This window comes from Halichoerus grypus, chromosome 2 (genome assembly GCF_964656455.1).
Source record: "Halichoerus grypus chromosome 2, mHalGry1.hap1.1, whole genome shotgun sequence".
Lineage (NCBI taxonomy): Eukaryota > Metazoa > Chordata > Mammalia > Carnivora > Phocidae > Halichoerus > Halichoerus grypus.
Window position 1 is genome coordinate 93,349,781 of NC_135713.1, and position 13,483 is coordinate 93,363,263.

At 41.8% G+C, this 13,483-nt stretch overlaps 1 protein-coding gene across 9 annotated transcripts in view; it reads left to right on the forward strand.

Annotated features, from left to right (window-relative positions):
* DMGDH (dimethylglycine dehydrogenase) overlaps window positions 1-13,483 on the forward strand; it is a 130,464-nt gene that overhangs the window by 103,289 nt on the left and 13,692 nt on the right. For all 9 annotated transcript variants that reach the window (XM_078067144.1, XM_078067147.1, XM_078067150.1 and 6 more), the window contains one exon: window positions 12,021-12,155. In XM_078067144.1, coding sequence (XP_077923270.1) covers window positions 12,021-12,155 — 135 coding nt within the window. The remainder of the gene's footprint in view (window positions 1-12,020; window positions 12,156-13,483) is intronic.

The following is a 13,483-nucleotide window of genomic DNA, read 5'->3' on the forward strand; positions in this document are numbered from 1 at the left end:
GTACTGAGAAATCTTAGATGGCCAAGGAAGACAGTGCATGGTACTTGCCAGCCTCACTTCTGAGAGTTGTTTGAGCTACAGCCTTCCCGTGGCGTGAGCTAGGAGCATTCTCCTTCCTGGTCAGCATTGAGGAAGTACTATTTATTAAACACCTGGCAAGGCCGCAGGTCTAACAGTTGAAGACCTAACTCCTGATGGCTCTCCAATCTCAGGAGGCTTGAAACGAATGGTATTTCAGGAACTAAAACTGTAGGACACATTGTTAATATTCTGAAGGATCAGTGGGCGCCAGCAGGGTCGTGTAGCCATACACAACAGTGCCATCTTGTGGAGAGTCAGCATAGCGCCTGGAAAAGAACCATTAACCAGAGCTGTGATACAGGCAAAAAGAATTGAATAGATACTTTGAAATCTCCTCAATTAAAATCCCTTTACCTGAAACAACTTATATCATCGCTATTAAGGGTATTATAATTCCAAAAGAAGCTACTTCTTCGGAAAAATTAGTGGTTCTGTTTTTTGGTTGTTTTTTTTTTTAGTTAGAAATAAAGTGCATTAACCACGAGCAAAAGTCAGCTGCCTTAGGATGGAATCATACGTAGTATTGGAATTTTCCTCTTGGAAATACTGAATCTTTGTTCATTTAGAGAGAACCCAGCCAAGATTCAGAGACTGAAGTACAAATATAACATGTTTAAGAAGATCAGGAGAATTTTTAAAAGATATCCTCCATCCCCAATTTCTTTTTTTTCCTCACTTAATGTATCATAGGCTTCTAACCAGTAGAAACAGAATAAAGTGATAACTGATGTGGGAAACAAAGGCAAAAGAAAAATTATTGAATTTCCGTACTATCTACAACCCATTGACCAGTCCTTGAAATAGGCAGAGTGACCTTCCTCTAGGGACTCAGCTGCCTCGATGTTAATTCTTTGCTAAGGGCAAAAGGCAATCTTAGCCCAACCTCCAGGACCCTGTATGTCTACTTTAACATATAAAAATTCCTTTGGAAACTTCCTTTATCTCTACCCCCCCAAGATACATGTTGGCAATCATCCCCCAAGCAAATGACCCACTGATATACATCTGAAGGGTCTCATGACTGAGGTTTTTTTTTTTAAGATTTTATTTATCCATTTGACAGCACAAGCAGGGTTAGTGGCAGTGAGAGGGAGAAGCAGGCTCCCCACCAAGCAAGGAGCCTGATGCGGGGCTCAATCCCAGGACCCCGGGATCATGACCCAAGCCGAAGGCAGACACCTAACCGACTGAGCCACCCAGGCACCCCTCATGACTGAGTTTTTACTAAACATAATAAATGACCTTTTCTCAACAATAGCTAGCCCCCTCAAGGGCCTGGAAACCTTGCTTCCAAAATTCCTTAGAGACTTATGCTATCCCTAACCCCCTCCCAACTTGAAAGTATATAATGGGCCACTCCTCATGACCCCAGTACAGCTCTTTCTGACCACGGGTTCTGTCCCTGTGCTTTAATAAAACCACCTTTTTGCACCAAACACGTCTCAAGAATTCTTTCCTGGCCGTCGGCTTTGAACCCTAACATCTTTTCTTACATCAATAACCACAAGGTAGAAGTCAGTGTGCATAGAAAATACAGCGTTTCTCTTTGAGGAAAAATTATTTAAAGCATAACTGGTAAGCAAAACACAACAAAAAGAGGCAAAGCATCACCAGGCTTACTACATTCTTACAATTCAATAAGTGTTAACATTATTAAAACATCAAAGTGGAAATAAATCACTGTTCACAAACAAGTTAGAAAGGAATTTCTAATGCATGGTGTTAAGTATCCAACTCTGGGGAAATTTTAGGTATTATGGTAATAGGGATTGAGGCAGAAAGTTTTCAGTGACTCTCAGTCTTGGCTGTACGTTAGAATCATCAGGAGTATGTCTTTTAAATCATATAATGCTTAAGAAATCTGAGGTTCATGCTGCAACACAGATCAATTTAAAAATCTCTCGAGGTAGCGATTCAGGCATCAGTGTTTTGTTGTTTTTAATTCCCTAGGTAATTCTAAAGGAGGTTGAGGGTGACTGTGTTAGACCAGTGCTTTCCAGCGGCTGTATATTACCATCATGGAGAACTTCTTAAAAATTGCCCTACCTCCAGTGGTTCTCAAGTGTGGTTCACAGACTAGCAGCACCCGTGTTACCTAGGGATTGGTTAGAAATGCAGGTCATTGAGTACCATCCCCAAATCAGAAACTCTGGCGATGGGGCCCAATAACCTGTTTTAAGAAGCCCTCCAGGTGGTTCTGATGCTCGCTCAAGTTTGAGAACACTGACCTACCCCAAACCATTTGGATGAACTCTGGGGGTAGGGTCTGGGTATTCTTGGTTTTATTATACAGTGAAGACTGACAACCACTCTCTTAGTTCTTTAGCTGTACTCCTGTGCTCTGGTCAGTAAACAGGAGAATGGCAAGACAGGTGGATTGGTCAGAGGAAGGTGCTATAGAATCTGTAGTGAATTGGAAGTAAGTAAATCTGTGCCCTCCTCTGGCTAGGGTGCAGTTAATATATTCTGCCCCAAATCTATGTAGCTCTCTTTCTTGTGCACGTGCATTTTTTTGTTTTTTGTTTTTTTTCTTTAATTGAGCAGTAAATGAATTTTTTTAAAAGGTCACCAAATTCTAGCTGCGTGGCCTTGGGAAAGCCATTTAATTTCATCTTGCTCCTGAGACTGCTAGTCTATAAAATGAGGGCTCCCTTATAAGTCTAAAAACCTATGAAGTACCAGCTAGCCAAGTATTGAAGACCCTGGTATGGTATCCATATGAATTGTGACATTTAATTAAGCCATCCTTATTCTCCTACCCATTTCCATTGCTAAATGATAAAGGAAAAACCAAAGGAAAGAAAAAAAAGAAGTAAAACCTAGGCTGAGAGAGAGTTTATCATTCATGAAACATTTGCCAAGAGTACATCAAGCTAACAGCCATTGAATCAGTATCCTCATATACATCCAATTTCTGATAGGAAACAATACTCTGTTTCCACCCTAAAAGCTTAAATGTGCTGTTCAGCTGCCTGCTTTAAAATTTGCAAATCTATGGAACCCTCATCTAGGAATAAATTGAAGTAATTCTTTAGATTGCTTTTATTATATTTTAATTACTTTTTAACAGCTTAACTAAACATGCAGTAAATGGACATAATGAAAGTGTGCCATTTGCTAAGTTTTAATGCAAGTATACATGTGTGAAACCCTGACCACATCGAGGATGGTGAACCCATCCCTCATCCCCAGAAGTTGGTTCAGGCCTCTTTGCAGTCCCTACCTCCCAACCCTCCCTACACCCCGCCTACTCCCCAAGGAACTTTTTGTCACGGTACACCATTTGCATTTTCTAGAGTCTTATATGAATGGAATCCTACAATACATACTTTGGTTTTGGTCTTCGTTCTTTCACTCTGGCACAATTAGTTTGAGACTCATCTGTATTATATGTATCAATAATTCCTTCCTTTTTTTTTTTTTTTAAAGATTTTATTTATTTATTCGACAGAGAGAGACACAGCGAGAGAGGGAACACAAGCAGGGGGAGTGGGAGAGGGAGAAGCAGGCTTCCCGCAGAGCAGGGAGCCCGATGTGGGGCTCGATCCCAGGACCCTGGGACCATGACCCGAGCCGAAGGCAGACGCTCAACGACTGAGCCACCCAGGCGCCCCAATAATTCCTTCCTTTTAATACTAAGTAGGTTTCCATTGTGTGTATTAGCACAATTTGTTTATATACTCGATGAACTTTGGGGTTGTTTACAGCTTAGCAGTTTTCTCTTGGGTAATTATCTAGGAGTGTAATGGCTGAATAAAGTGGCAGATGTATGTCAACATTTTAAGGAACTGTTGCACAAAGTGGTGTACCATTTTATATTTAATATTCCCACCAGCAGTCCATTAGAGTTTCAGTTCCTCCACCATATCCTCACCAAACACTTGTCATGGTCAGTCTTCTTAACTTCGGGTACTCGATGAGCTAAGTAGATGGGTCTCATGGATTTGATTTCCTCAATGACTTGATTTTGAAAATCTTTTTATGTTCCTGTACACCATTCCTGTGGCCATTGGATGGAGAATAAAGAGGTGTGAGTGATAGGAGGAGGATAGGATGGAGACCGCATGAGGGAGTGTATGTGAAGGGAGTGGAGAGGAGGATCCAGGATACTGATAACGAACAGGGAAACATAAAGGTGCAAATGGGAGATTGGAAGGACTTGTGGGGTTAAGGGGCTGTGGGACAGCCAAGTGACAGCTGAGCACATAGGTTTGAGGACCTCTGCTCTGAAAGCATGGATTTGGGTCATTAGTATATAGGTGGTAATTAAAGCCAGGGGAGTGTTGGGAACCCCTCTTTTCTAGCACCTTATACTTAGATCTGTCCTGGTCCTTGGCACATCCCGTAATACTAGCTGCCTCAGGTAGACTGTGAGCTCCTTGAGGACAGGTGGAGAGTCCTTAGGGCTAGCACTGTGTCTGGTAATTAGTAGGACCTCCGTAAGTATTTGTTGAAGGCTGTGAGTTACGGCTCTGCCACTTGGTTTAGAAGTAAACAAGTTGCTTAACTATCCACACTTCAGTATTCTCATCTGTAAAATGAAAATATCTGCCTCATAAGTTTATTAGAGGAGAAACAGAACATTTGGTACCTCAATACATGTTAGTTTCTTCCATCTTACTGAATTGAATCTAAAAGTATCTAGGGAAAACAGCAATAGAAAAAAATCCTTTGAATTTTTTGAAGAACCCAGCAAGAAAGATCTTGGATCCCCTGCTGAAGCCTCATTTCTTTCTTTCTTTCTTTTTTTTTTTTTTTAAAGATTTATTTATTTATTAGAAAATGAGCACAAGTGGGAGGGGCAGAGGGAGAGGAAGAGAGAATCCCAAGCAGACTCCATGCCAAGTGCAGAGCCTGATGCAGGTCTAGATCCTATGACCCATGAGATCACAACCTGAGCCGAAACCAAGAGTTGGATGCTCAACTGACTGAGCCACCCAGGCACCCCCTGAAGCCTCATTTATTTATGGTTTTCCTGCCTCCTTTAATAATTATTTACTTTGCATTTAGGCTTGAGTGCTATACTTAAAACACCAAATGGGCAATTGTTCTTCACTCTAGTCTAGAAGTGAGAACTATTATGAAAAGTCTGTATCATAATTATTGGTAATGCATTTAAACATAAAGTACATCTACCAAAACCACAGGTCCATTCCAGTCCATGGTTTTCCTTTGGATTATTAGACTCAAAAGATGAAAAGTAAATATTCTCATTAAAATTGAATCTAGTAAAAGTCATAACATACATGTAATGGAGGCTATTTTAGTTTTGAAAAATCTAGTCTGGTTTGAATGCTAACTAACCTAATTCTTGGCCTGGCTTAGAAAGAATATTTTAAATATTTTCTCCAGGTTTCTGTTCATCCCCCGCTTTCTTTTAGTTAAGAGGGTCGCTTTTCTAGTTTTATTAAAGACTTTTTTGAGAAAGAATACTTAACTGTTGAGTGATTTTGGTTAGAAAATGTTAGGTGAATTGTCGACAACTCGGCATTGCCAAGAGCAGAGAATGAAAACCGTGTAGGTGGGAGTATTGGTTTCCAGCCAATAATAACAGACTTAAGTTGCTACACTAATAATTTAACATTTTGCTAATAAAGAGATATTGAAATTGTAGTCATTATAAACATATGGGGAATGTTAGTGGAAAAGGAAGGGAGAGTTGAGAAGCCTGGGTTCAAAGTTTGGTGCTAAACTCACTTCAACACCCCAGGCGAGGTCCTTAAGCTTCCTGCCTGCTTAAAAGCTGTGATCCTAATGATGTGAAGTTGAAATGAATGATGGTCTACTCTGCCTGGATGGGGTGGTGGGTCACTTGATTCACCCCCTAGATGAATGAACCCCTGTATGGCTTTATCAGTTTGAGTGTGAGACAAACATGGACGTACCTGACATTCATCAACTGACCGAAGAAAGTTAAGATTTACACAGCCTGCACCTTAGTAATGGCCACATGCTTGACAGGGGCATTCCTATCAGGCCTGTTTGGAAATTATGATATCTGAGCCCCATTTTTTTTTTTTAATATTTTATTTATTTATTTGACAGAGAGACACAGCAAGAGAGGGAACACAAGCAGGGGGAGTGGGAGCAGGAGAAGCAGGCTTCCTGCCGAGCAGGGAGCCCAATGTGGGGCTCGATCCCAGGACCCTGGGATCATGACCTGAGCAGAAGGCAGATGCTTAATGACTGAGCCACCCAGGTGCCCCTCTGAGCCCCATTTAAAATAAACAATTTTGCGCGCCTGGGTGGCTCCATTGGTTAAACATCTGACTCTTGATTTGGGCTCAGGTCATGATCCTAAGGGTTGTGAGATCGAGCCCTGCGTTGGGCTCTGCACTCAGCGGGGAGTCTGCTTGAGACTCTATCTCCACTCTTCCTCTGCCTCCCACTGCACACGCTCTCTCTCTCTCTAAAATCTTTTAAAAAAAGGAAAGATAAGAAATGTTTCAGTAAAGTACTGGGGGGACAAGTGGCAGAAGTGTGTCACCTGGATTTCCATCTCCACTCTGCCACTTACAGTGATAGGCATCTAGCTGGTCTCTCCAGCTCTCCCCACACCTGTCAGCACAGGAACACGATTCTCCCACTGGTGCTGTACCTGGTTTCTAACGGGACTTTCCTGGGATCCAGGATGTTACACTGATTGTCTTATTTATGTCTTTGGAAACTTTTGATAATTAGGTTAAAAGGATTTTGGACAATTAAATGAAACTGATGATTTCCTTGAATTTTCTGATAGGTTTTGATTCCAAATAAATGGTATAGAAAAGGTCCCAAACTAGGTATTTGTAATGTCCCTCCTGGTCTGTGAGAACCCACTGCCCTGACTCTCCATATCAGAACCTTCTTACCACTACTTCTGTTAAATTCAGCTTTAGCTACACATCTGCAAACTCTCCATGGACCTAACAACCACAACCAAAAATATACCGGTTTAATTTATTTCATTTCCATGTGCTTTGGGGTAATAGAGTACCTTCCCCCCCGCCAAGATTTGTTTGTTTAGAGAGAGGGAGAGAAAGAGTAAGGGGAAAGGGAGAGGGAGAATCCCAAGCAGGACCCCCCACCAAGTGGGGAGCCCAACATGGGACTTGATCCCATGACCCCGAGATCACGACCTGAGCTGAAGCCAAGAGTCGGAGACTCAACCGACTGAGCCACCCAGGTGCTTTTAATAGAACTAATAAGATGAGTAATTATATTTCACGTAAAATCTTAATTTATCATCTTTGTGGATGTTATATTTAGAATATATTACAGATGGCTATTTTAATGACTCTTACTGCTTTTTAAAATTAATACATTAAAGAACATAAGCCAAGACTAATTTTGAGCTATAGTCTCAGTGCCCCAGAAATGTATGTTTCTCAAATATATTAACAGCTATTTATACAGTCAATTTGACAGTGACTCATTAAATATATTTCCGTTCACAGGTCATCCTGATAGCACCAATTTTAATCACAGCACTTAACTTCAGACATATTTTTCTTCTCTTGTTCATAATTAAAAGCTATGTAATAGAGTAAAATCTACAATCTTGGAAGAAAAACCAAGTAAAGGAGAATGAAATGACATTGCCCCACTTTAAGTCTTTCCATGTCAGGCGCAAGGTTAGCTTGGGAAGGGAGAATGGTCTCCAGGGGCGGCTGTTACCTTTTCATGGTGTTTTAAGTATGTGTTCCTAACTTTTAATTAGGTTTTTGTTGTTGTTCGTGTATTTTCATTCATGTCTGAGGGCAATGTTGCTAGCCAGATCGCTTCCTAACTCAGGGATATGCAGACACAGGTCAGGTTTCATTAATAGTAACCTTCAGAGTGTTTCCAAATCCTCTTTCGTAGTACAAAAATACTGTGCAGTGAACATTCAAAACAGGCTCAGAGTACCCAGAAATAATTGAAAAGAACCATTCTGTGTTTACATAAGCTGTGCCTTCCAATGATAGGCTCTAGGTATAGTCACTTTAAAAAATGTATAGATAAAATCTAAAGGTGGTGACTTGGTCTCCATGGTTACATAAGCCCCGGGAAAGACCCTTAACTTGGTTGGGCCTTTCTCTTCCGTGAAGTGGGCATAGAATTACTTCTCTTCTAGCAATGTCATGAGGATCAAAGGAGGTCATGAATGTTTATCCCTCAGCAGAGTGTCGAGCACATAGCAAGTGCCTCATAGATTGTAAATAGTACTTCATATTTATTTTCCCTGAATTTATTAATTTTTCTCTTCTAAAGGAAGTTTTCTGAGGTCCTCCCCCACTTTTCCTATTCCTTGTGATTTGCTGACATCTTATGCTCCTGCTTAGACTTGGGTTAAATTGTGGTTTTGGCAAAGGTGGAGTTAGCCTCCCCCCCCGGCCCCCCCTTCTAGCACATCTGTTCCTCTCACTCCACCACGCATGCTCAGGTAGCTCTTGTCTAGCATCCCAAAGGGACCCAGTTCTTTCTTTCTTTCTTCTTTTTTTTTTAATGGGTGAAAAAACTTAGATTTAGCCAGCTGGACTCAGTTTAGATGATCCCAGTTTTGTTGGCAACATCCAAAGCATCATAGGAGCCAGTTGAACATATGCCTTCTTCTATCAGGCCTGACCAGGGCATTGACCTTGGTCACATCAGTGTCCTAGAGCTTCTTCACGCCTGTTTGATCTGGTGCTTGTGGTCCTAGACATCTACAGTGAACACAAGTGTGTTGTCTTCTATTTTCTTCATGGCTGACTCATGGGCAGGGGGAACTTGATGATGGCATCATGGTCAAGCTTGTTTCTTCTGGAGGGATCCATTTCTTTTTTTTTTTAATTTTAAGATGTATTTATTAGAACAAGCAAGCGAGTGTGAGTGAGAGGTGGGGGGAGGGGCAGAGAGCGAGGGAGAGAGAAAGGGAATGCCAAGCCAACTCTGAGAAGAGCATGGATGGAGCCCAACACGGGGCTCGATCTCAGGACCCCGAGATCATGACCCGAGCCGAAATCAAGAGTTGGACGCTCAGCCAGCTGTGCCACCCAGGCGCCCTAGGAAGGGACCCATTTCTGAAAGCTTTGGCTGTGGCCAGCTTTTGTCACAGGTGTACCAGACGTTGGCCTAAGTGGTTCAGGACTGGGCATGTTGTGATGTGCAGGGAAGGAGTCACATCAGGGGCCTCCGAGAAGCCACAAGAACATACTCTGTCTCTGAATGCCTCCTGCCAAACACAGTTTCTGAACACAGCAGGGGCATAACAACCATTGAGTAAATAATTGAAAGAAAATTCTCTAATAGGGACTCAGGAAGACCCAAAACCTTCAAGATCTAAATGACTCTCTAACGGGGAAGATCAGATTCCATTACAGGAGATAAGGAAACTACTTAGGATCTCCTGGCACTGCACAAATCACACAAACTAGCCCACTGGCTGCTCAGTATTGTTGTAAGATGCTTTTCCACACAAAGTGTCAGAATTTTTTTTTTTCATTTTACATTGATTTCTATATAGACAAGAACTCTAAAGAGCACCCCTTGTCACCATTTATCCATGATATCACGTTGTCTTTTAAAAAGATAGCAAAAGGGGTGCCTGGGTGGCTCAGTATGTTAAGCGTCTGCCTTCAGCTCAGGTCATGATCCCAGGGTCCTGGGATTGAGTCCCGCATTGGGCTCCCTGCTCCGCGGGGAGCCTGCTTTTCCCTCTGCCTCTGCATCTCTGTCTCTCTCATGAATGGATAAATAAAATCTTTAAAAAAAAAATTTGTTATTCTTAAAGTTCTTTATGTATTTAGAAATGTTTTAACTATAACGAACTTTGGTTTTGTTATTAGACAGAACTGGTTCCGAACTCAGGTTGGGCTGCTTGCCACTGGAAAGTCAATACCAGAGAGAGGAGAGGTGGTGGGAAATGAAGGTGCCTGCTTTATTCAGGACTAACATCCCAAAGCCCATCTTCCTGTGTTGGCAAAGGCAGAGGGTTTAAAGGGCAAGGTGAGGGACCTGGGTGGGGACAAGGGAAGCGGGTGCCCAGGTGGTTAGTTGTACATTGACATGACCCCGAACAGACTTGCTGGCATCAGTGGTGGCTGTTTACGAATGTGGTCAGGTCTTATCTTCTGGGAAAGTCTGGCTCTTCCCTCCTCAAGGCCGGTGGTCTGCAGATCTCAAGAAAAGTAGTTCGTAAGGCTACAGACTAAGGGACTTAAGTTGGCAAGCAAGGAGTGCATAAGCTTGAAGCCAGTTAACCCTTGAGACCCACTGGAATGCTGTGACAGTTTGTTAAGACTTCTATTATCATGAATTTATCCTACATAGGAATTCAAATGAATCAGGCTTTTTCTGTGGGTTGGTTGTTTTGTTTTTTCCCCAGCAGTCCTGTCTTAAATAACATCGGATCCAGCTGTCTTTGAATTTTTATTTGGCTTCATAATAAAGCTTTATAGTTGGTTCTCACCATCTGGATTACACTGGGGAAGGTAATCGGACTTTCATTTTACAATTATTTTAATGTTGGCCAGTGGAAAACTTTCAGTTTCATGTGAAGGTCAGCAATTTCAAGTTGCAATATCTATAGAAATCATACTTCACATGGAAGGTCTGAACCATAGAAGAGTGAACTGGGAGGTGTCAGGCAGAGGGTATGTGAGGACCCTTCCCACTGTTTCACTGAGAGGTTAAGGGGACTTACTGCACCCAACCCTAAATGGTTTGTGTGCAGAAGGAGCTGTATAAATCCTAAATGTTGGTGGCAGAGGACATTTTTGGCATGAGATACTGTTTCCTTTCTTCTTTGGCCAATGAGGAAATTAAAGTTGTTGCCTTTCTTCTTTCAGGAGAACTCTTTTGAGAATTTCCCCCCTCACACTGTAACCTCTAATTAAGTCTCCTTTGTAGAGATGTGATTTGTATAACAAAGATCCCCTATTTCCCGGTAAGATCAGAGATGCTTGTTTGGCTCCCTTATGTAGAAGCCTTAGTCCACGCCCCTCCAGGGTCAGCCTTCTCTCCTTCCACTCTGACTGCCCTTGGCCTCTGACTAGTTTCTCACACTTACCCCGTGTCCTTGGCATGCTGGTTAGGTAGAACTCTGCCTCCTTTATTAGCTAAGTGTCTCCCCTGAAGAGTCCTCACTCACCTGTTTGTTGTAGGTGAAGACTAATAAATATAGAAGTCCTGAAGTTTGCATGATTCCTACTTTTTTTTTTTTTTAAACACATAAGCATGGACTCAAGGTTATCCCTAGAGCAATGTCACTCTCACTTGTGTTACATTGGGAATAACCCTGAGTGTGCCCAGGGGAACATATTAGGAAGAGGAACGTCATCCATCATGTGTTGGATAGAAGGAGGAAAAACAAGGTTGAAAAGCGTAGTGTTAGAGAATAAGCTCTTTGATCAAAATGTACATCTAACTTTGTAACCCACACAGGGCCTAGCATGATGTCTCACACATAGGGCAGTCAATAACATTCCTGAATGAACTGAGTACAATCCAACAGTTGACACATTTCTTGGATCACTATTCTAAAGAAGGAAAAAAAAAGTGCAATATTTCAGGGGTGTTTTGACATCACATTTCAAAACCATGAATTTCCTTCTTGAAAGAGGCTTACTATAGGTAGAAATTGCGTAGTACTTTGGTTACTACCATCCAGTAATGCTGTCCAGAATCATTAGATCCGAGGGTCGCTTTCATAATCCACCATCGCAATATCATGCCTTCTGTTTTTCTGCCTAGGTGGTTCTGGTATAATTGTTATCACAAGTTATTACCCTTAAGTCTAACCTATTCTGAAGGAAAAGGTGGCTGATACTGTCATTTGAGGACTAAGAAATATTTGTCTAGATGTTTGATCCAATCTGTATTTTTATTTGATGTGTAATTGGCGAGAAAATCGCAAAGACAAATTTAAATGCTTGCATCTCTAACCTTGTCACAGTGTCTGAGCATTCATTCATCATCATTATCTTGGATTCCTGCAGCCAGCAGACTTCATAGGAAAGCAAGCACTGAAACAGATTAAAGCCAAGGGGCTGAAACGGAGACTGGTCTGCCTCACCTTGGCAACGGACAATGTTGATCCGGAGGGAAATGAAAGCATCTGGTATGATGGCAAGGTGAGTGCTGAGGACCTCATGGCCAGGGGCCACTGCAGCTTTTCTGCACCAGAAACCCTCCTTGTGTCTGTTTCCTTTTAGAGTTGTGTTTTTTAGGGTTTTGTTTTGGTTTGGTTTTTGCTATTTATTTATCTATTGGTTGGGTGACACACTTTGATTTCTGAGCTGACATTCAAGAAACAGAAATCAGTTAACTGAAAGGAAAATGAAATGCTCATTTTTAAAAACATCAACTTCTCTATGCTTTGATTAAAGAAAATAAAGGACTTAAAATACAATGGACAATGAGGAAGGTATAATTTAGAGGCTCAAATGATCTTTGAATGCAAGAGATGGATTTTATTAAAAAAAAAATTCTGGCATTCTAGTTTAGCTTCTAAGGGATCTTGGAGAAGGAAGTAATTCTAACCTTAGCACACCTGCAGGAAAAAATTCCAAGTGAAAATCTCCATGACAACAGAGGGTAGAGCCTTAGAAAGTAAAGTGAAAGGTAGAAACCATTTAGTTCTTCAGAAAGGGTAAATGTGCCTTCTTCCCATCTGGGAATGTTGTTTTATTCTGTCTGTCGGCATTCAGTAAAACCAGATAACTTACCAGTAGAACTTCATGTCTTTGACTTTTTACAACTCTTCGTAAGACCAAGTTTGGTTTATGATTTTGCTGTGTTTTGGCTGGGGCTAGCAGGCAGATGGGGTACTCTCCCCGTAGATTAGGGGGTGAGCACATGGCCATCGAGGCTCATTGCAACAGCTGTTCCCTGTTGAACAAGGTCTGCTTGGCCAATACCCAAAGACTCAGAGATTTGGTTCAATGGGTTTTTTCTCATGCCTCCTTGATCCTTGTTTTCATTTCCCTCTTCTCTTCAGTAACAAAAAGAATACCGGAGGGGGAGAAAGCCAGTGGCATCAAATCTCAGTCTTTGGATTACTAAAGAAATGGCCATGTGCGCTGAGGCATGGATCCATTTGATGTACAACTAACATCTACACAGTTTCTACTATGTGCTGGATATTTCTTATGCACTCATTTAATTTTATAACACCCCTCCCAGATAGGTATGGTCATCCCATTTTAGAGATGAGGCTTGGGGGTTCAGAGAAGTGAAGTAACTTGCTTGAGGTTGCTCGGCTAGTGATGGACAGAACCAGTTTCTGACCCGGGTATAGTTGGACTTGGCATTGCTTACCCTGCCTTCTAAGCCACGCTGAATACTCCAGTTCGCTGTCCTCTCTGTCTCTGCTCATGTCCCACTGTATTCTCTTCACTTAAAGACCCACAGTTGTCCTACATCCCAGAAGCAGGTAGATGTTATTAGACCGTATGAAGCT